The sequence below is a fragment of the Salvelinus fontinalis genome, chromosome 28 (genome assembly GCF_029448725.1).
Source record: "Salvelinus fontinalis isolate EN_2023a chromosome 28, ASM2944872v1, whole genome shotgun sequence".
Taxonomy (NCBI): domain Eukaryota; kingdom Metazoa; phylum Chordata; class Actinopteri; order Salmoniformes; family Salmonidae; genus Salvelinus; species Salvelinus fontinalis.
Window position 1 is genome coordinate 36,892,519 of NC_074692.1, and position 21,758 is coordinate 36,914,276.

Below are 21,758 nucleotides of genomic sequence, written 5' to 3' on the forward strand. Positions count from 1 at the left end.
CATCCGTCTGCAATGAGCCTGCAAAGCCGCCCGTCTGCCATGAGCCTGCAAAGCCGCCCGTCTGCCATGAGCCCACTGAGCCGTCCGCCAGACAGGAGCCGCTAGAGCCGCCAGCCAGACAGGAGCCGCTAGAGCCGTCCGTCAGACAGGATCTGCCAGAGCCGCCAACCAGACAGGATCTGCCAGAGCCGCCAACCAGACAGGATCTGCCAGAGCCGCCAACCAGACAGGAGCAGCCAGATCAGTCAGCCAGCCATGAGCAGCCAGATCCGTCAGCCAGCCATGAGCAGCCAGATCCGTCAGCCAGCCATGAGCAGCCAGATCCGTCAGCCAGCCATGAGCAGCCAGATCCGTCAGCTAGCCATGAGCAGCCAGATCCGTCAGCTAGCCATGAGCAGCCAGATCCGTCAGCTAGCCATGAGCAGCCAGATCCGTCAGCTAGCCATGAGCAGCCAGATCCGTCAGCTAGCCATGAGCAGCCAGATCCGTCAGCTAGCCATGAGCAGCCAGATCCGTCAGCTAGCCATGAGCAGCCAGATCCGTCAGCTAGCCATGAGCAGCCAGATCCGTCAGCTAGCCATGAGCAGCCAGATCCGTCAGCTAGCCATGAGCAGCCAGATCCGTCAGCTAGCCATGAGCAGCCAGATCCGTCAGCTAGCCATGAGCAGCCAGATCCGTCAGCCAGCCATGAGCAGCCAGATCCGTCAGCCAGCCATGAGCAGTCAGATCAGTCAGCCAGCCATGAGCAGCCAGATCAGTCAGCCAGCCATGAGCAGCCAGATCCGTTAGCCAGCCATGAGCAGCCAGATCTGTCAGCCAGCCATGGGCCGTCCCTCAGTCCGGAGCTGCAGTCCCTCAGTCCGGAGCTGCCATTCCTCAGTCCGGAGCTGCCATTCCTCAGTCCGGAGCTGCCATTCCTCAGTCCGGAGCTGCCCCTTACCCTGGTGCTGCCCCTTACCCTGGTACTGCCCCTTACCCTGGTACTGCCCCTGACCCTGGTACTGCCCCTTACCCTGGTACTGGCCCTTAGTCCGGAACTGCCCCTTAATGCAATGGGGTTAATGTGGAGAGGGGTCATTTTGAAGAAGCTAAGGAGGTGGTTAGGGACTGTGGTGACGTGGGGACCACGACCAGAGCCGGAGCCGCCACCGTGGATGGAAGCCCACCCAGACCCTCCCCTAGACTGTGTAATGGTGCGCCCGGAGTTCGCACCTTAAGGGGGGGGTTATGTCACGCCCTGGCCTTAGTATTCTTTGTTTTCTTTATTATTTTAGTTAGGTCAGGGTGTGACATGGGGAATGTTTGTGTTTTGTTGGTTTTGGGTGTTTTTTATGGTAAAGGGGTTGTTGTGTAGTATATGGGTTTGTGTGGAGTTCAGGTGTCTAGCGTTGTCTATGTATGTTTAGTTGTCTAGGAGAGTCTATGGTTACCTGAATGAGTTCCCAATTAGAGACAGCTGATTTCGGTTGTCTCTGATTGGGAGCCTTATTTAGGGTAGCCATAGGCTCTCATTGGTTGTGGGTAATTGTCTATGTGATACGTTTGTAGCCAGTGTGTGCACATCGTTGTTTTAGCTTCACGATCGTTTTCTTGTTTTGTTTTTGTATTAAGTGTTTCGTGTTTATTTTTCGTCATCTTTTTTAAAATAAAAGAAGATGGCTTATTTTCCAAGTGCTGCGTATTGGTCCGTCAATCCTCCACACGATCGTGACAGTTAAGAACAAATTCTTATTTACACTGACGGCCTAGGAACAGTGGGTTAATTGCCTTGTTCATATTTTTACCTTTGTCAGTGGGGACAACAGACTACGATAGGGAGAAGTTGAATATGTCCGTAAACACTACAGCCAACTGGTCTGCGCATGCTCTCGGTATGCTGTCTTTGACAGCAGCCTGAGAGGGTTAACAAGTTTGAAAGTACTACTCATGCTGGCTACAGAGATATGGAGCCCACAGTTCATGTGAGCGGCGGGGGCCCACGAAAACGGCTCTGTGTGGTTTTCCTCGAAGCGGGTGAAAAAGGTGTTTATTTTGTCTGGGACTGAGTGTCTGCGATGTAGCTGGTTTTCCCTTTATAATGCGTGATTGTCTGCCATCTGCGTCTCATGTCTGAGCTGTTGAATAGCGACTCCACTTTGTCCTTGTAATGTCTTTTTGCCTTTTTGATTGACTTGTGTTTCCAGTCACCCTACCGGGGTTAAATGCGGTGGTTCACGGAAGAAGGAGAGTTTGTGTTGTCAAATTCTTTCAAATACTTTAGTTGTGTTTGATTTAGTTTGCCCGGTAAAATGAAGTCAAAATCATAACAGTATGTACAGTATCTATGTCCTTTAAATGTACAGTAACATCATCCACTGACTTGTATGTTGAGCCTAATGTGACGCGCTTCTCTCACCACTATAGGCTGACCCATGGAATCACCACGTGTGGAAAGTCAACAATGGGACACCCACCAAGAAAAGAGCCATTGGCTTCAAGAAACTGGCCAAGTGAGTACAGAGATAGAGAGGTCCTTTCCTTAGGCCTAAGGGCAACATTATGCTTCCCCTAGATTGGGGTTAGAGGTCTCCATTGCGGTCCTGCTTGCTGTTTATGTACACTGAAGTACACACTTGTTTCCTAATCCTCCATTTGGCACTAATAAAGAACTGCTAGTAAATACAGCGTGTTCATGATATTATAGAACTACTAGTAAATACAGCGTGTTCATGATATTATAGAACTGCTAGTAAATACAGCGTGTTAATGATATTATAGAACTGCTAGTAAATACAGCGTGTTAATGATATTATAGAACTGCTAGTTAATACAGCTTGTTAATGATATTATAGAACTGCTAGTTAATACAGCTAGATAATGATATTATAGAACTGCTAGTAAATACAGCGTGTTCATGATATTATAGAACTGCTAGTAAATACAGCGTGTTAATGATATTATAGAACTGCTAGTTAATACAGCTTGTTAATAATATTATAGAACTACTAGTAAATACAGAGTGTTAATGATATTATAGAACCGCTAGTAAATACAGCGTGTTAATGATATTATAGAAATGCTAGTTAATACAGCTAGATAATGATATTATAGAACCGCTAGTTAATACAGCTAGATAATGATATTATAGAACTACTAGTTAATACAGCTTGTTAATGATATTATAGAACTGCTAGTAAATACAGAGTGTTAATGATATTATAGAACTGCTAGTTAATACAGCGTGTTAATGATATTATAGAACCGCTAGTTAATACAGCTTGTTAATGATATTATAGAACTGCTAATTAATACAGCTTGTTAATGATATTATAGAACTGCTAGTTAATACAGCGTGTTAATGATATTATAGAACCGCTAGTAAATACAGCTAGATAATGATATTATAGAACTACTAGTAAATACAGCTAGTTAATGATATTATAGAACCGCTAGTAAATACAGCGTGTTAATGATATTATAGAACTGATAGTAAATACAGCATGTTAATGATATTATAGAACTGCTAGTAAATACAGCGTGTTAATGATATTATAGAACTGCTAGTTAATACAGCTAGATAATGATATTATAGAACTACTAGTAAATACAGCTAGTTAATGATATTATAGAACCGCTCGTAAATACAGCGTGTTAATGATATTATAGAACTGATAGTAAATACAGCATGTTAATGATATTATAGAACTACTAGTAAATACAGCGTGTTAATGATATTATAGAACTACTAGTAAATACAGCGTGTTAATGATATTATAGAACCGCTAGTTAATACAGCGTGTTAATGATATTATAGAACCGCTAGTTAATACAGCTAGATAATGATATTATAGAACTGCTAGTTAATACAGCTTGTTAATGATATTATAGAACTGCTAGTTAATACAGCGTGTTAATGATATTATAGAACTGCTAGTAAATACAGCGTGTTAATGATATTATAGAACTGCTAGTAAATACAGCGTGTTAATGATATTATAGAACTGCTAGTAAATACAGCGTGTTAATGATATTATAGAACCGCTAGTAAATACAGCGTGTTAATGATATTATAGAACCGCTAGTAAATACAGTGTGTTAATGATGTTATAGAACTGCTAGTAAATACAGCGTGTTAATGATATTATAGAACCGCTAGTAAATACAGTGTGTTAATGATATTTTAGAACCTCTAGTTAATACAGCGTGTTAATGATATTATAGGACTATTAGTAAATACAGCGTGTTAATGATATTATAGGACTACTAGTAAATACAGCGTGTTAATGATATTATAGAACTACTAGTAAATACAGCTAGTTAATGATATTATAGAACTACTAGTAAATACAGCTAGTTAATGATATTATAGAACTACTAGTAAATACAGCTAGTTAATGATATTATAGAACTACTAGTAAATACAGCTAGTTAATGATATTATAGAACCGCTAGTAAATACAGTGTGTTAATGATGTTATAGAACTGCTAGTAAATACAGCGTGTTAATGATATTATAGAACTGCTAGTAAATACAGCTAGTTAATGATATTATAGAACTACTAGTAAATACAGCGTGTTAATGATATTATAGAACCGCTAGTAAATACAGTGTGTTAATGATCATCACGAGGATACGACAAGCTAGGTCATCACGAGGATACAACAAGATAGGTCATCACGAGGATACGACAGGCTAGGTCATCACGAGGATACGACAGGCTAGGTCATCACGAGGATACGACTAGATAGGTCATCACGAGGATACGACTAGATAGGTCATCACGAGGATACGACTAGATAGGTCATCACGAGGATACGACTAGATAGGTCATCACGAGGATACGACTAGATAGGTCATCACGAGGATACGACTAGATAGGTCATCACGAGGATACGACAAGCTAGGTCATCACGAGGATACGACAGGCTAGGTCATCACGAGGATACGACAGGCTAGGTCATCACGAGGATACGACAAGCTAGGTCATCACGAGGATACGACTAGATAGGTCATCACGAGGATACGACTAGATAGGTCATCACGAGGATACGACTAGATAGGTCATCACGAGGATACGACAAGCTAGGTCATCACGAGGATACGACAAGCTAGGTCATCACGAGGATACGACAAGCTAGGTCATCACGAGGATACGACAAGCTAGGTCATCACGAGGATACGACAGGCTAGGTCATCACGAGGATACGACAATCTAGGTCATCACGAGGATACGACAAGCTAGGTCATCACGAGGATACGACAAGCTAGGTCATCACGAGGATACGACAAGCTAGGTCATCACGAGGATACGACAAGCTAGGTCATCACGAGGATACGACAAGCTAGGTCATCACGAGGATACGACAAGCTAGGTCATCACGAGGATACGACTAGATAGGTCATCACGAGGATACGACAAGCTAGGTCATCACGAGGATACGACTAGATAGGTCATCACGAGGATACGACAAGCTAGGTCATCACGAGGATACGACAAGCTAGGTCATCACGAGGATACGACAAGCTCGGTCATCACGAGGATACGACAATCTAGGTCATCACGAGGATACGACAAGCTAGGTCATCACGAGGATACGACAAGCTAGGTCATCACGAGGATACGACAAGCTAGGTCATCACGAGGATACGACAGGCTAGGTCATCACGAGGATACGACAGGCTAGGTCATCACGAGGATACGACTAGATAGGTCATCACGAGGATACGACAAGCTAGGTCATCACTAGGATACGACAAGCTAGGTCATCACGAGGATACGACTAGATAGGTCATCACGAGGATACGACTAGATAGGTCATCATGATTACCATTTGCTGTTTAGGCATGACATGCAGCACTGTCTGTCTGTCTGCTCAAGCAAACCACCCGAGCGCGGAGGGAAAGCTTGTAAACTATAGTAGTTATCTGAGTTTAGAAGACTTTAGTGAGAGTGGAGGTGGAAGAGAGAAGGGGGAAGGGAAAGAGAGAAGGTTGAAAGGGGTAAGGGGGAAAGAGGGAAGGGGTAAAGGGTAAAGGGGGGAAGAGAGAAGGGGGAAGAGGTAAGAGAAAGGGGTGGGGGGGAAGAGGGATAGGGTGAGGGGGAAGGGGTGAGGGGGAAGAGGGAAGGGGAAAGGGGGAAAAAGGGAAAAGAGAGAAGAGGGATGGGGTAAAAGGGGAAGGGGTGAGGGGAAAGAGAGAAGGGGGAAGAGGGAAGAGGTAAGAGGAAGGGGCAAGGGGGAAGAGAGAAGGGGGAAGAGAGAAGAAGGAAGAGGTAAGAGGAAGGGGCAAGGGGGAAGAGGGAAGGGGTGAGGGGGAAGAGCGAAGGGGGGGAAGGTGGAAGGGTTAAAAGGTAAAGGGTTAAGGGTTCGTGTTGTGACAAGGTCTGCTGTGCCTTTGATCACTGGTGCCTGTGATTTATCCTTTTTTTGGTTACACTATATAAAAGCTTTCATGAATTAACCATTTTTAATGTTTATATATATATATAGACGTTTTATTATGTTATGAATTATACATGTCCTCTCTATCTGTCTATGTGTGTGTGTGTGCAGGGCTGTGAAGTTCTCAGCCAAGCTAATGGGCCAAGCCATGGCTAAGAGGGTCAAAGCTACTATACTATTTGCCACCGAGACTGGAAAATCTCAAGACTATGCAAGAACCCTGTGTGAGATCTTCAAGCATGCCTTTGACGCAAAGGTAACCTTTATATAGCTACCACACAAAATGAATATGAATTGATGTGCCATGTCTATTTTTGATGTTATTTTGATTGGAACATGAAAAGCCGACTTCAAAAACATCTCCCTGAACCCTGTGTGAGATTTTCATACATTTCTTTGACGCAAAGGTAAACCACACAACTTGAATATGACTTCATGCGTCATGTCTTTTTTGGGATGTTATTGTGAATGGAAGAAAATACTTTTTAAAAAACTATCCCCCCCTCACTGACAAAGCAGAGGCCCCGCAGATTTGAAAAAGCGAGGAGACGGTTTCACACCAATAAGGCGAGGTTACACGGAAATGTGTATTTTGTCACATTCCGATTCCCTCTCATGCAGCAAAGTGCCAGGGGCCACAGCGGAAGAATCAACCCAGCCAAGCGTTAAGCTGTAGTTTAAGATAAAATCTTTAAAAACCGCAGGCTGTGTAAATGTGATTGTCAAAATAGAAAAATATGCAGCTCTACTGCTCTCAGTCATCTAGTGTCTCCCTCCAGGACATGACATCTTCTGTTTTTACTGCTTCCTACTTAAAGTAATCAATCAGACGTGAGGGATGATCTTGTTGTAGTTGAGTCAGACAGGCAGATGCAGAGCGGATGGATGACCGGGCGTTTCCTCTCTTCCTCTTCTAGGTAATCTTGTCCATTCTCTCGTTCTTTCTTTCTGTCAGCACAATGGCCCGTAGGAACGAAGGCTGCTGGAGTCAGAGAGAGAGAGTTGGATATCTGGGTGTCAATTGTATCGCAGCACATGATCAGCTCATAAAGACAAGGACGTAGTGTTCATTTGATTGTTCATTCAAACTTTTTCAATTTAAGAATGATGAATGCCACTGTGTTCTTGGGGACCTTCGATGCTGCAGACATTTTTTGGTACACTTCCCCAGATCTGTACCTCGACACAATCCTGTCTCCGAACTGTACGGACAGTTCCTTCAACCTCATGACTTGGTTTTTGCTCTGATATGCATTGTCAACTGTTGGACCTTATATAGGTGTGCCTTTCCGAGTCATGTCCAATCAATTGAATTTACCACAGGTGGACTCCAATCAAGTTGTAGAAACATCTCAACGATGATAATTGGAAACAGGATGCACCTGAGCTCAATTTCAAGTCTCATAGCAAAGGGTCTGAATACTTACAGTTCCAGTCCAAAGTTTGGACACACCCACTCATTCAAGGGTTTTTCTTTATTTTTAACTTTTTTCTACATTGTAGAAAAATAGTGAAGACATAACACATCATGCAGTAGCAAAAAAGTGTTAAACAAATCAAAATCTATTTTATATTTGAGATTCTTCAAAGTAGCCACCCTTTGCCTTGATGACAGCTTTGCACACTCTTGGCATTCTCTCAACCAGCTTCATGTGAAATGCTTTTCTAACAGTCTTGAAGGAGTTCCCACATATGCTGAGCACTTGTTGGCTGCTTTTCCTTCACTCTGCGCTCCAACTCATCCCAAACCATCTCAATTGGGCTGAGGTCGGGTGATTGTGGAGGCCAGGTCATGTGATGCAGCACACTATATCCCTCTCCTTGGTCAAATAGCCCTTACACAGCCTGGAGGTGTGTTTTGGGTCATTGTTCTGTTTAAAAACAAGCGATAGTCCCACTAAGTGCAAACCAGATGGGATGGCGTATTGCTGCAGAATGCAGAATAGTTATGCTGGTAAAGTGTGTCTTGAATTCTAAATAAATCACTGACAGTGTCACCAGCAAAGCTCCCCCACACATCACACCTCCTCCTCCATGCTTCACGGTGGGAACTACACATGCAGAGGTCATTCTTTGACCTACTCTGCATTTCCCAAAGACACAAATTTGGACTCATCAGACCAAAGGACAGATTCCCAGCAGTCTAGTGTCCATTGCTTGTGTTTATTGGCCCACGGAAGTCTCTTCTTATTATTGGTGTCCTTTAGTAGTGGTTTCTTTGCAGCAATTCAACAATGAAGGCCTGATCCACGCAGTCTACTCTGAACAGTTGATGTTGAGATGTGTCTGTTACTTGAACTCTGAAGCATTTATTTGGGCTGCAATTTCTGAGGCTGGTAAATTGAATGAACTTATCCTCCACAGCAGAGGTAACTCTGGGTCTTCCTTTCCTGTGGCTATCCTCATGAGAGACAGTTTCATCATAGCACTTGATGGTTTTTGCGAATGCACTCAAAGAAACTTTCAAAGCTCTTGAAATTTTCCGCATTGACTCACCTTCATGTCTTAAAGTAATGATCGACTGTCGTTTCTCTTCGCTTATTTGAGCTGTTCTTGCCAGAATATGGACTTGGTCTTTTAGTAATTAGGGCTATCTTCTGTATACCATCCCTACCTTGTCACACCCTGACCTTAGATAGCCTTTTTATTTCTCTATTTGGTTAGGTCAGGGTGTGATTAGGGTGGGCATTCTAGTTTTTCATTTTCTATGTTGGCCTGGTATGGTTCAGAGGCAGCTGTCTATCGTTGTCTCTGATTGGGAATCATATTTAGGCAGCCTTTTCCCACCTGTTGTTTGTGGGATCTTGTTTTTGTGTAGCTGCTTGTGAGCAGCCCAGAACGGCACGTTTCGGTTTCTTCTGTTTTGTTTGGTGATTTTCATATTTATTAAACATGTGGAGTTCTACGCACGCTGCGGCTTGGTCCAATCATTCAAACGATCATGACACCTACCTTGTCACAACATTAATAAGAAGGAAAGAAATTCTACAAATGAACTTTTATCAAGGCACACCTGTTAATTGAAATGCATTCCAGACTACCTCATGAAGCTGGTTGAGAAAATGCCAAGAGTGTGCAAAGCTGTCATCAAGGCAAAGGGTGCCTACTTTGAAGAATCTCAAATATAAAATATATTTGTTTAACCCTTTTTTTGTTTACTACATTATTACATATGTGTTATTTCATAGTTTTGATGACTTCACTGCTTTTCTACAATGTAGAAAATAGTAAAAATAAAGAAGAACCCTTGAATGAGTAGGTGTGTCCAAACTTTTGGTTGATACTGTATGTAAATAAGATACTGTTTTCACTTTGTCATTATGGGGTATGGTGTAGATTGTTGAGGATTTTGATTTATTTAAAACATTTTAGAATAATGCTGTAACATAAGTTTGGGGGGAAAAGGTCAAGGGGTCTGAATACTTTCCGAAGGCACTATATGACTGTTCATTTTGTGGTATCACTCTTTGAGTGCCATTTTTTGGTTGCCATTTTGTTTGCTGAAAATGTGTGTTTTCACTTCATTTCAAAATGTCTCTGGTTCACACACATTAAGTGAATGTATGAAATGTGGACAGCTTTATTGACACATATGTTCCACTACTACAGGTGATGTCAATGGATGAATACGACATGGTGGATCTGGAGCATGAAACACTGGTGTTGGCCGTTACCAGTACATTTGGCAATGGAGATCCACCCGAAAATGGAGAGGTAGGATTGGCCAGTACAGTGTGTTAGTTTGTGTGTGTGTACCTGCACATGCGTGCGGTTGAGTGTGTTTACCTGCGTGTGTGTGTTTGATTCCCACAGCAATGTGCAGCGTGTACCATGTATATGTTTAACCTGCAGGCGATTGACTATTGACCGTCTTCCTGTTTGTGTAGAAATTTGGAGCTGCCTTGATGGAAATGAGACATCCTACATCCAACACAGAGGACAGAAAGTGAGTTCAACCATCTGGGCCCATTCAACCAGAGAATGCTGACTTGGTACACATCCCAAATGGCACCCTATTCCCTATATAGTGCACTACTTTTGACCAGGGTTCCATAGAGTGGGTAGTGTACTATATAGGGAATAGGGAGCCATTTGGGATGTAATCATGGCTACAGTAAAGGTCACAGACATCCTCATACAGATGGACAGCATTACTCAACACTTAACTGAGATTTTTTTTTGGAGGAGGAAGTGTACTATCTCCTGTCCTTATGCCCTTGAGTAAGATACTTAACCCCTAAAATTGCTCCACAGATTCTGCACTGCGGCTGGTCTTGTACTCCTCCCAAAATAATGTGTTGTGTCTTGTCTGAAGTCGTTGGGAGGACAGCCAAAGAAAATATTTCTGTCTCTGCAATGGACTAGTGAAGTAGTATTCTATACTGAGTGTACATGCTGTCCCTGTATCTGCCTCTCTGTCAGGAGTTACAAAGTCCGTTTCAACAGCGTGTCGTCCTACTCAGACACCCGCAAATCCTCCAGCGACGAACCCGAGCCCAGGGTCAACTTCGAGAGTACCGGACCCCTCGCCAACGTCAGGTACAGTAAACTAGCCCAATCCAACTTTAAAATTGGCCAATGTGGGTTGAAGTGCAATCTGATTGCCAAAAAATATTTGTATGGTTAAATTCAAATATATTTTTTGCATTGTGCTTAAACAGAGTTGAACAGGTTAACAAACGACAGACTTGTGAGTATAGATGATAGCCAGGCTACAACAGGGAGACAAAGCCCTCTGTCTGTCTGAAGAGAACCCAAAGACGTCTTGGACTGCTTATTAAACCTGTGTTTTGATGGCTGCACGGGGGTGGAAATGTCTCCTTTTCACTAACACAGACAGGGCCATCTGGTGCAAGATAACATAGAAAACATCAGACGAAGTGATAACTCATCCCTTTATACTGTCTGTATAGTGTTCTGAGAGGACAGAGGGAGGAAGAAATAAGCTCTTTTGAGCAATTCCCTTGTATGGTTGTCTGAATCAAATCAATTTAAACTCTGTGTGTGTGCCTGCACATGTGTGCATCTCTCTCTCTCCCTCTCTCTAGGTTCTCAGTGTTTGGCCTTGGCTCCAGGGCCTACCCACACTTCTGTGCTTTTGCCCACGCTGTGGACACGCTGTTCGAGGAGCTGGGGGGGGAGCGCATCCTACGCATGGGGGAGGGAGATGAGCTGTGTGGCCAGGAGGAGTCCTTCAGAAACTGGGCCAAGAAGGTTTTCAAGGTGGGGTGACTGGGGGGGCCTGGGTCAAGAAAGTTTAAGGTGGGGTGACTGGGGAGGCCTGGGTCAAGAAAGTTTAAGGTGGGGTGACTGGGGAGGCCTGGGTCAAGAAAGTTTTCAAGGTGGGGTGACTGGGGAGTCCTGGGCCAAGAAAGTTTTCAAGGTGGGGTGACTGGGGAGACCTGGGCCAAGAAGGTTTTCAAGGTGGGGTGACTGGGGAGTCCTGGGTCAAGAAAGTTTTCAAGGTGGGGTGACTGGGGAGTCCTGGGCCAAGAAGGTCTTCAAAGTTGGGTGACTGGGGGGAGTCCTTGTGGGGCACAGAACACACTCACTCACATGCATGAAGGCCTACACGTCCGTGTGCACACAGGCATGCACACACAGAAATAAGCTCTTTTGAGCAATTCCTTTGTATGGTTGTCTGAATCAAATCAATAGCGGTAATGGTCTTAATAATGGACTACACAGAACAATATTTGCGTCAGAGAATTCTGGCACACCTGGTGTGATGTGCCCACAGGTGTCTGCATGGTCTGTAGAGTTATATTCAGTAGTAAATTAGGAACAACCCCCCACACTCTGACAGCCTGTTGAGTCATGCGTTCTTTGTTGAGCTAATGCTTCAGGCAGCCAGACCTTGACAGTGGGATGATGATCTTATGTTTATTTGCAGACCAGGTGTCATGTGTCAATGTGCAGCGGTTAGGACGGAGTCAGGCACAGGACACAGAACCGAGTAGAAGACGTACTTTACTCGAAAATAAACAACATTTCCACGCAGGGAAAACACACCAGCTCACAGAAGTCTTGAACACTAAACAAAGAACAAACACGCACAAAACCATGTGGGAACTAGAGGGTTAAATAGGGAATAAATTATAACGTAATGGGAACCAGGTGTGTACAATCAAGACAAAACAAATGGAAAAAGAAACGTAGATCGGTGGCAGCTAGAAAGCCGGTGACGACGACCGCCGAACGCCGCCCGAACAAGAAGAGGCACCAACTTCGGCGGAAGTCCTGACACCAGGATGTTTATTTCTGCATTTAGTGCATTATTCATGTTTATAAACCGCTCAAAATGCATCTGTAAAAAGCCTATCAGCTGTGAAAGATAGAGCTCTGAATGTGGTCTAAAATGTGCTGTTAAACAAGCAAAGCTTTGAATACCTGTCCTTATAAACGCCTGTGGTTGTGTCTGTTTGTCAAGGCTGCCTGTGATGTGTTCTGCATCGGTGATGTGAACATCGAGAAGGCACACGATTCTTTGATCAGTAACGATCGTAGCTGGAAGAAGAGCAGGTTCCGCCTCACATACACAGCTGAGGCCCCTGCCCTAACACAAGGTATAAAGGGTTTCATTGAACACTCTGTCTCACTTTAAACAAAACATAGCTTTAAAAAATAAAAAAAATCTTATGAAGCCTTTATAAACCCTTTATAAGGCCTATATGGCTACTTCAGAAATCATTCATAAGCAAGTGTCATGATATGTAAAGGGTGGAAAAGGAGTATTTATCTGATCAAAGTGAATTTGTTACAGTACAGTATAGAATAGCTCAAATGCTTTCATTGATGAACCTTTGTGAATGTGTCCTTCAACAGCATTATACAGCATCCACAAGAAGAAGGTCTATGGAGCCAAGATCATACAGAGTGAAAACCTCCAGAGTTCTACATCCAAGTGGGTAGATTTTGTTCTCACAGTATTGTATAGCTAGCTCAATAAGTGTTTTATGATTTTACTCTAGCCTTGCTTGATATGAGATGCTATAACCCCAAACTGTACAATGTTTACAAACTGTAACTACCAAATCTAACCCCAAACTCTAACCCCAAACTCTAACCACAAACTGTACAATGTTTACAAACTCCAACCCCAAACTCCAACCCCAAACTCTAGCCACAAATTCTAGCCACAAATTCTAACCCCAAACTCTAGCCACAAACTCTAACCCCAAACTCTAGCCACAAACTGTAACTACCAAATCTAACCCCAAACTCTAACCACAAACTGTACAATGTTTACAAACTCCAACCCCAAACTCTAGCCACAAATTCTAGCCATAAATTCTAACCCCAAACTCTAGCCACAAACTCTAGCCACAAACTCTAGTCACACATTATAACCACAAACTATAACTACAAACTCTAACCCCAAACTCTAACTCCAAACTGTAAGCACAAACTCTAGCCACAAACTCTAAGCCCAAACTCTAGTCACACATTATAACCACAAACTATAACTACAAACTCTAACCCCAAACTCTAGCTACAAACTCTAACCCCAAAATCTAGTCACAAACTCTAGTCACAAATTATAACTACAAACTCTAACCCCAAACTCTAACCACAACTCTAACTACAAACTGTCACCCAAAACTTTAACCCAAAACTCTAACCCCAAACTCTAGTCACAAACTCTAACCCCAAACTGTAACCACAACTGTAACCACAAACTGTAACCACCAAATGTAACCACAGTTCTGAATCCCCTAGCAGTCGCTCCACCATATTTGTTAGACTCCACACAAATAACGAGGACAGCCTGGTGTACCAACCCGGTGACCATCTGGGCATCTTCCCTGGAAACCATGAGGACCTGGTTACGGCCCTCATAGAGAAACTAGAGGACGGTCCACCTGTCAATCAAATCGTTAAGGTGGAGTTCCTGGAAGAGAGGAACACAGCACTGGGTAAGTAGAACTCTATGTTATGTATACAACCTGTATTTAGGAAGCCCTCCATGCTCTTCATTCAATATTAGACAATAAAGAACAAACAGAGTTTGATATTGGATATGCAGGTCTTATTAGGAGGATTTTTGGTGGTTTACATTATGCACAGTGTACAGTATACTTGACTATTTAATGCTCAAATACTTGAATTTTTTTAAGCAGTGCTTAACATTTTACACTGGCATTCACAGGTTGTGTAGGCTACTCATACATCATGCTATTGTAGTGTTATATTATTGATGCACAAGAATAAATACTGAACTTGTTCTAAGTGGGCGGCAGGTAGCCTAGCTGTTAAGAGCGTTAGGCCAGTAACTGAAACGTCACTGGTTTGAATCCCAGAGCCAACTAGGTGAAGAAAAAAATAACAGTTGATATGCCCTTGAGCAAGGCACTTGCACACGCTCCTGTATGTCGCTCTTGATAAGAGTGTCCGTCAAATGTACTTTTGTGCTTGTTTTCTCCATCTGAAGGTGTGATCAGTAACTGGCTGGAGGAACCTCGGATCCCCCCTTGCACCATCTACCAGGCCTTCCAGCACTTCCTGGATATCACCACGCCCCCCAGCCCAGTCCTGCTTCAGCAGTTTGCCTCCCTGGCCACTAACGACAAGCAGAGGAAGAAGCTAGAGACCCTCAGTAAGGTAATGAACGGTTCTAACCATATAGTCTGTATGTTTCACCATGTGTACAGATGTAGGATCTTAATTTGACCCATATTGTCACAGCAAAATAACCCTGCAGCAACAGGATTTGAATGTCTAGTCCATAATGTTGTTTGATCGGTGGTTAGGCTATAAGCTGGCTAAAAGTAGACTACATGAAAAGTGCAATACTGTTAATATAACCGTGGGTTTTTGTGGGTTTTCAGTGAATTTATATAAATCACAAAGCGCAGCAATAAAAGAGTGGTCGAATTAAGATCCTATGTACCTTATATCCTTGAGTCAGTATGTTAAAAGGTCCACCAGTCAACCCTCCAGATTCAAGGGGTCTCCTATGCAATGTACTCATACAGATCTGCTACGTTAATTTGATCCCTCTGTTATCGCAGATCATTTTCATGTACAGCAGAAAATGCTTTAAAAGGCTCCTAAAGTTTGTAATCAGAGTCATCATGCCCATAGGGTGCACAGCGGCACGTGTCCCCTCATATTTGTCCTGTTTAAAAAATAAATAACAAATCTGTAATACTACAAGCTACCTAGCAATTTTATGAAGTTGGCTTTAGCTAGCCCAGATAGGTTCCCAATCTCCTAACCTTATAACTAGCTAGCAAGAGTAGCTAGCTTGTCTAATTATCTTAGCAGGCATGCCTGCTGGCAACGTTAGAATATAGAAAAGCAAGCAATAACTAAATGTACTGAATAAGACTCACATTCCTTTCAATATTTTACCCAGATTTTAACAGAGATGCAGAGAAGCATATTTAGTTCCTTTAACAAAAGAACCATCAGTCAGGAGGATACAGACAGCTCAAGAGGTATGCTTTAATATGCAGAAAAATTTACTTTAGATTTTTAAAAATTACATAGAATTAAACATAATGATTATGGCTTTAGATTGCAGTAATAAGGTGTTTCAGGTATTTGAAAAATTCAAAATTCTCCAATTTACGGACAGGGGGCATAGCCCCCCTCCAGACCACCCCAAGCCATCCTCACATACTTTGTGCCCCCTCAGATTTTTGGTGTGAATGATACTCCTGTTTGTAATTCCCACTTTAAAATGTCACACTTGACTTGATTGGCCCTAAAGAAAAATGTATCAACACCTACAAAAATGTAAATTAAAGCTAGAATCCTTAAATAAAAGAATAACAAAGCGGTCACTTCTGCTTCTGTTTTGGTAAAAAGCTGAGAGAGGGCCTGAAGAAATGTAACCACTCTCAACTTCATAGAGACAGGTATGGACAGGTGTGTTAACCATGGCCTATATTCAATCTGTATTGCTGAAGCGTTAGAAATGTTAAGGTATTTTCCTAATTTCCTATTGAACATTACCTTTAAATTTCAATCATGCTGAATATCCGTTATACGGATTGAATAGAGCCCAATGATTTGAAGCTATACTGTGTTTATTTACATTTACATTGTTACAAACATTGGAGTCAACAAGCTTCTATTTTGGGTTCTGATGTGGTTAGACAGTTGAACTAAGCTCATGAGGCATTTATAAGTTATACTCTTCAAGAATCAATGGGTATACAGTGCCTTCGGAAATAATTCAGATCCGTTGACTTTTTCTGCATTTTGTTACGTTACAGCCTTATTCTAAAATGTATTATATATTTATTTTTTTCTCAGCAATCTACACCCCATAAAGACAAAGCAATAACAGGTTTTTAGAAATTTTTGCAAGTGTATTAAATATTTAAACCAGAAATACCTTATTTACATAAGTATTCAGTCACTTTGCTATGAGACTTGAAATTGAGCTCAGCTGAACCTTGTTTCCATTGATCATCCTTGAGATGTTTCTACAACTTGATTGGAGCCCACCTGTGGTAAATTAAATTGATTGGACATGATTTGGAAAGGCACACACCTGTCTATATAAGGTCCCACAGTTGACAGTGCATGTCAGAGCAAAAAACCAAGCCATGAGGTTGAAGGAATTGTCCGTAGAGCTCTGAGACAGGATTGCGTTGAGGCACAGATATGGGGAAGGTTACCAAAAAATGCATGCAGCATTGAAGGTCCCCAAGAATAAAGTGGAAACCTTCCAGATGGACAACCATCTCTGCAGCATGCCACCAATCAGGCTTTTATGGTAGAGTGGCCAGATGGAAGCCACTCTTCAGTAAATGGCACATGACAGCCTGCTTGGAGTTTGCCAAAAGGTACCTAAAGACTCTCAGACCATGAGAAACAAGATTCTCTGGTCTGATGAAACCAAGATTGAACTCTTTGGCCTGAATGCCAAGCATAACGTCTGGAGGAAACCTGGCACCATGCCTCGGTGAAGCATGGTGGTGGCAGATTCATGCTGTGGGGATGTTTTTCAGTGGCAGGGACTGGGAGACTAGTCAGGATCGAGGGAAAGATGAATGGAGCAAAGTACAGGGAGATCCTTGATGACAACCTGCTCCAGAGCGCTCAGGTTTTCCGACTGGGGCGAAGGTTCACCTTCCAACAGGACAACAACCCTAAGCACACAGCCAAGACAACGCAGGAGTGGCTTTGGGACAAGTCTCTGAATGTCCTTGAGTGGCCCAGCCAGAGCCCGGACTTGAACATCTGTGGAGAGACCTGAAAATAGCTGTGCAGAAATGCTCCACATCAACCTGACAGAGCTTGAGAGGATCTACAGAGAAGAATGGGAGAAACACCCTAAATACAGGTGTGCCAAGCTTGTAGCGCCCTACCCAAGAAGACTCAATGCTGTAATCGCTGCCAAAGGTGCTTCAACAAAGTACTGAGTAAAGGGTCTGAATAATTATGTAAAAGTGATATTGTAGTTTTAAAAAAACTGTTATTGCTTTGTCATTATGGAGTAGATTTTCCTGCTGGTGAAATTAGACAGTTCAGTACAGTTTTATCTGAAGGAATTCAGTGCTAGGAAGACCCTGGTACATTGCATTTTTGTAGGTCCATTGTGATTTTGTTTAATAATGCATAGATTCCACAGGATAGAATAACCAAACATATTTCTATTTGAAGTAGCAGACACTTAACTCGAAGTGACTTACTGTACAGTGAGTGCATTTCACTATGTGTGACCCTAGTGGGAATTGAACCCACAACTTTGGTATTGGTAGCACTATGCTTTAACCAACCCATGACTCTGGTGTTACCAGCACTATGCTTTAACCAGCCTGTGACTCTGGTGTTACTAGCACTATGCTTTAACCAACCCGTGACTCTGGTGTTACCAGCACTATGCTTTAACCAACCCATGACTCTAGTGTTACTAGCACTATGCTTTAACCAACTGAGCCACAAAGGACTGCTAAGGTAATTAATTTGATTAGCATTCATTAGATTCTTCAAGCGTTTTCATTATGCCTTTTGTCACAGACAGTGAGCACATTAAACAGAGGTACAAATACTTGTTAGGAAGGTGCAAATAAAAGCATGATCATGGTTTTTACGTCTTAATTTATTATCATGGGAATTCTTCAACCCCAAAATGTCTCCTTGTTGAATGCGTTCTTGTCAATACAGTAGCTGTGAATTTCCACTTTATCGCAAAACGGAGGCACCCTGTGCTCAGGGCACAATTGACCCGTGTATTCAATATGTTTACAAAAAAAACATGAATGCCTTCCTCTATGTGATTGAAAACCATTTTGAAGCACTTTGCGCTTGTTGGAAATAACCTTAGAGTAGAGAAGTTTTAGCTTGCACAGACGCAATAGAATTTAAGCCATGCGCCCGGTATCCCTCAGACACATTTTCTCCCCATACTGAGACTCCCACAGTTCAAAAACGTCAATTTTGGTGAATGTCTTAAAACGTTATGTTGGTCAGGCGAGTGAGTGCCTCACTCTTTGTGGTTCAACTCATTCTAAAAAAACTAAAGAGGAAAAAAAGAGAAACATTGGAATAATAAACAGACATCAAGCCACGGTGGGATCTTCAGCTACCGGTTATCCTTGCTATTTGTCTTCGTCTCAGTTGACCTGCGTGACTCCCAGTGTCTGTGGCTTACACAAGGTACTCAGGCTCCGGCTGTTCTTCAACCTGCATTGTTGGTTAAGGGCTTGTCAGTAAGCATTTCCCTGCAAGGTCTACACCTGTTCTATTCGGCGCATGTGACAAATAACATTTCATTTGAAGTTCAGATAATGACTGAAGCTGGAAAGCCCAAAATATGTCAGAAGTCAATCATACATAATGTCATCATCACATCAGGAGATTGTTGTGAGTTGTCTGACTAAGATATATGTCTCACCTCTTATCTTCTCCACCAGGTGTGTGGAGTTGGAGAAACAACCATAATAACTCATTTTCTCTGAAGCAATACATTTCTTCAGCATGGCTCCTTATAGTAGGGTATATTGAATGCACATTACATTAACATGCCTCTTCTTCACCTCTCTCCTTTCCTACTTCTCTCCTTTCCTACTCCTCTCATCCACCTCTCTACTCTCCTTTCCTTTCCTACTTCTCTCCTCCTCCTCTCCTTTCCTACTCCTCTCATCCACCTCTCTACTCTCCTTTCCTTTCCTACTTCTCTCCTCCTCCTCTCCTTTCCTACTCCTCTCATCCACCTCTTTACTCTCCTCTCCTTTCCTAATCTTCTCCTCCACCTCTCTCCTTTCCTCTCCTCCTTCTCTACTCTCCTCATTTTCTACTCCTCTACCTCTCTCCTCCTCTCCTCCATTTCTCTCCTTTCCTCCTCCTCTCCTCCACCTCTCTCCCCTCCTTTCCTACTCCTCTCCTCTCAGGGCTTGCAGGAGTATGAGAAGTGGAAGTGGTATAACAACCCAACCATGGTGGAGGTGTTGGATGAGTTTCCCTCCATCCAAATGCCCTCTACCCTGCTGTTAACCCAGCTACCCCTGCTCCAGCCCAGATACTATTCTATCAGCTCCTCACCAGACGTTCACCCAGGGGAGATTCACCTCACCGTGGCCGTAGTGTCATACAAAACCAGGGGTAAGGGCTGGCGCTAGACTGAGTTTACAGGAGCAGGATGAAGTTCCCTCAGACACTGATCTAGTCAGTTTTACATGTTCCTTAGGGTAGTCTTTTCAGCATGGTTATGGCATGAGGCTCTACAACACTAGAGGTAAGGGCTGTCGCTAGGCTACATGGTATTTACAAGTGTAAAGTTAGCCCTAGACACTGATCTGAGGTTATTTCCCCTATATATGGTAAAGGTTATGATTTCTCAGATGTGCGCAATATGATGTGATGTGTGTGAAGCTGAGCATGATGGTTAAATTACAATCATTTCTCTAATCTGGAGACAAATGCCCTTAGCCCTGGGAACTGCATTATGTGTCCTCTTCTTCAGTGGTAGTTTGGAGAGGAGGCGGTACGCCGGTGAAGTGGATGATGGGTAATTGTCTCATTTCAGATGGAGAGGGCCCGATCCACCATGGAGTATGTTCATCATGGCTCAACAGAATAGAGGCAGAAGAAATGGTCCCCTGTTTTGTCAGAGGGTATAACATTGTACTTCTTTTTGTGTTTGTGTTATTGTTGCATGATTGCTTTACTCTTATGGAATGAATACGTCATTTTCTATGATTGTAAGTGGTGGTTTGGACTATATCAAACGTCAACCTCGATTGTTATATGGTGTGTATTCATATGTACTGACTCAGATCTGTCAGTGCAGGTCACAACACTGCACATGATTATACCATATGATTCATATCCAACATTGACTCATATATGGTGTCCTCTACAATCATTGACTAAAATGGTTGTTTCTTCTGTTACATTTGAATTTCTGATAAAGAAAAATGCATGGATTCTAGTTATCAGAAATTACAATTGAAGGCATAACATAAAACATCTAAAATAATAAATGTACCAAATTATTGTAGAATGCAACACAAAGGCTACAAATCAAGACATTTTAAGATAAAGAAAAATACTTTGATTCTAGTTATTAGAAATGAAAATGTCTTGATTCATAGCCTTTATGGTGCATTCTACAATCATTTGGAACATTTATTTAAATGTTTTATGTTATGCCTTCAATTGTAATTTCTGATGGAAAACATGCTTTGAATCTAGTGCTCTTAATTAAAAATGTCTTGATCAAATGTCTGATTCTAGTGCGCCTACGTTCCGATTGCCAAAGGACCACAGAGCTCCATGTATCCTAGTCGGTCCAGGCACTGGGATCGCCCCCTTCAGAAGCTTCTGGGAACAGAAACTTTTTGACTACGAACACAAAGGTTTGTGTACAAAAAAGGAAAAGCATTTTCACACTTGATCTTAATTCTTGCATGTGGGAATTATTCGATAATGACTTTTAATAAAAATGTCAAATAAACCACACATTGTGCAGCCAGTATCACTTGTGCTTATTCAACATCAGACAGAACTTCATAAATATACACTGTAGTCTTTAGATGACTCGAAAACATGTATAGTTCTGTGAAAGGTGAAGTAATGTGGTGTTTGCTTCCATAGGGATCAAATCCTGCCCTATGATCCTGGTATTTGGATGTCGTCAGTCCCAGATAGACCACATCTACAAGGAGGAGACAATCCAGGCTAAGAACAAAGAGGTGTTCAAAGAGCTGTACACAGCCTACTCCAGAGAGCCTGGCAGACCTAAGGTACTGTTAACCTTAAACACTTGCTTTAGTCCATTTTGAGTTTAAACATGACACTGTGTCTTTGGCAGTAAAGACACAGCAACATAGACAAAGGCCATGTGGGACATAAGAAAGTGGATTTCTAAATAAAACGTA

At 42.5% G+C, this 21,758-nt stretch overlaps 1 protein-coding gene across 2 annotated transcripts in view; it reads left to right on the plus strand.

Moving 5' to 3' along the window:
* LOC129826662 (nitric oxide synthase, brain-like) overlaps positions 1-21,758 on the plus strand; it is a 95,871-nt gene that overhangs the window by 68,306 nt on the left and 5,807 nt on the right. The window contains exons 13-26 of one of the 2 annotated variants that reach the window (XM_055887631.1): positions 2,404-2,489; positions 6,532-6,676; positions 10,030-10,134; positions 10,308-10,366; positions 10,843-10,959; positions 11,469-11,643; positions 12,851-12,986; positions 13,246-13,324; positions 14,140-14,336; positions 14,852-15,021; positions 19,770-19,980; positions 20,405-20,492; positions 21,115-21,236; positions 21,475-21,623. In XM_055887631.1, the coding sequence (XP_055743606.1) occupies positions 2,404-2,489; positions 6,532-6,676; positions 10,030-10,134; positions 10,308-10,366; positions 10,843-10,959; positions 11,469-11,643; positions 12,851-12,986; positions 13,246-13,324; positions 14,140-14,336; positions 14,852-15,021; positions 19,770-19,980; positions 20,405-20,492; positions 21,115-21,236; positions 21,475-21,623 (1,839 nt within the window). The remainder of the gene's footprint in view (positions 1-2,403; positions 2,490-6,531; positions 6,677-10,029; positions 10,135-10,307; positions 10,367-10,842; positions 10,960-11,468; positions 11,644-12,850; positions 12,987-13,245; positions 13,325-14,139; positions 14,337-14,851; positions 15,022-19,769; positions 19,981-20,404; positions 20,493-21,114; positions 21,237-21,474; positions 21,624-21,758) is intronic. The other variant, XM_055887632.1, reaches the window with a different exon arrangement.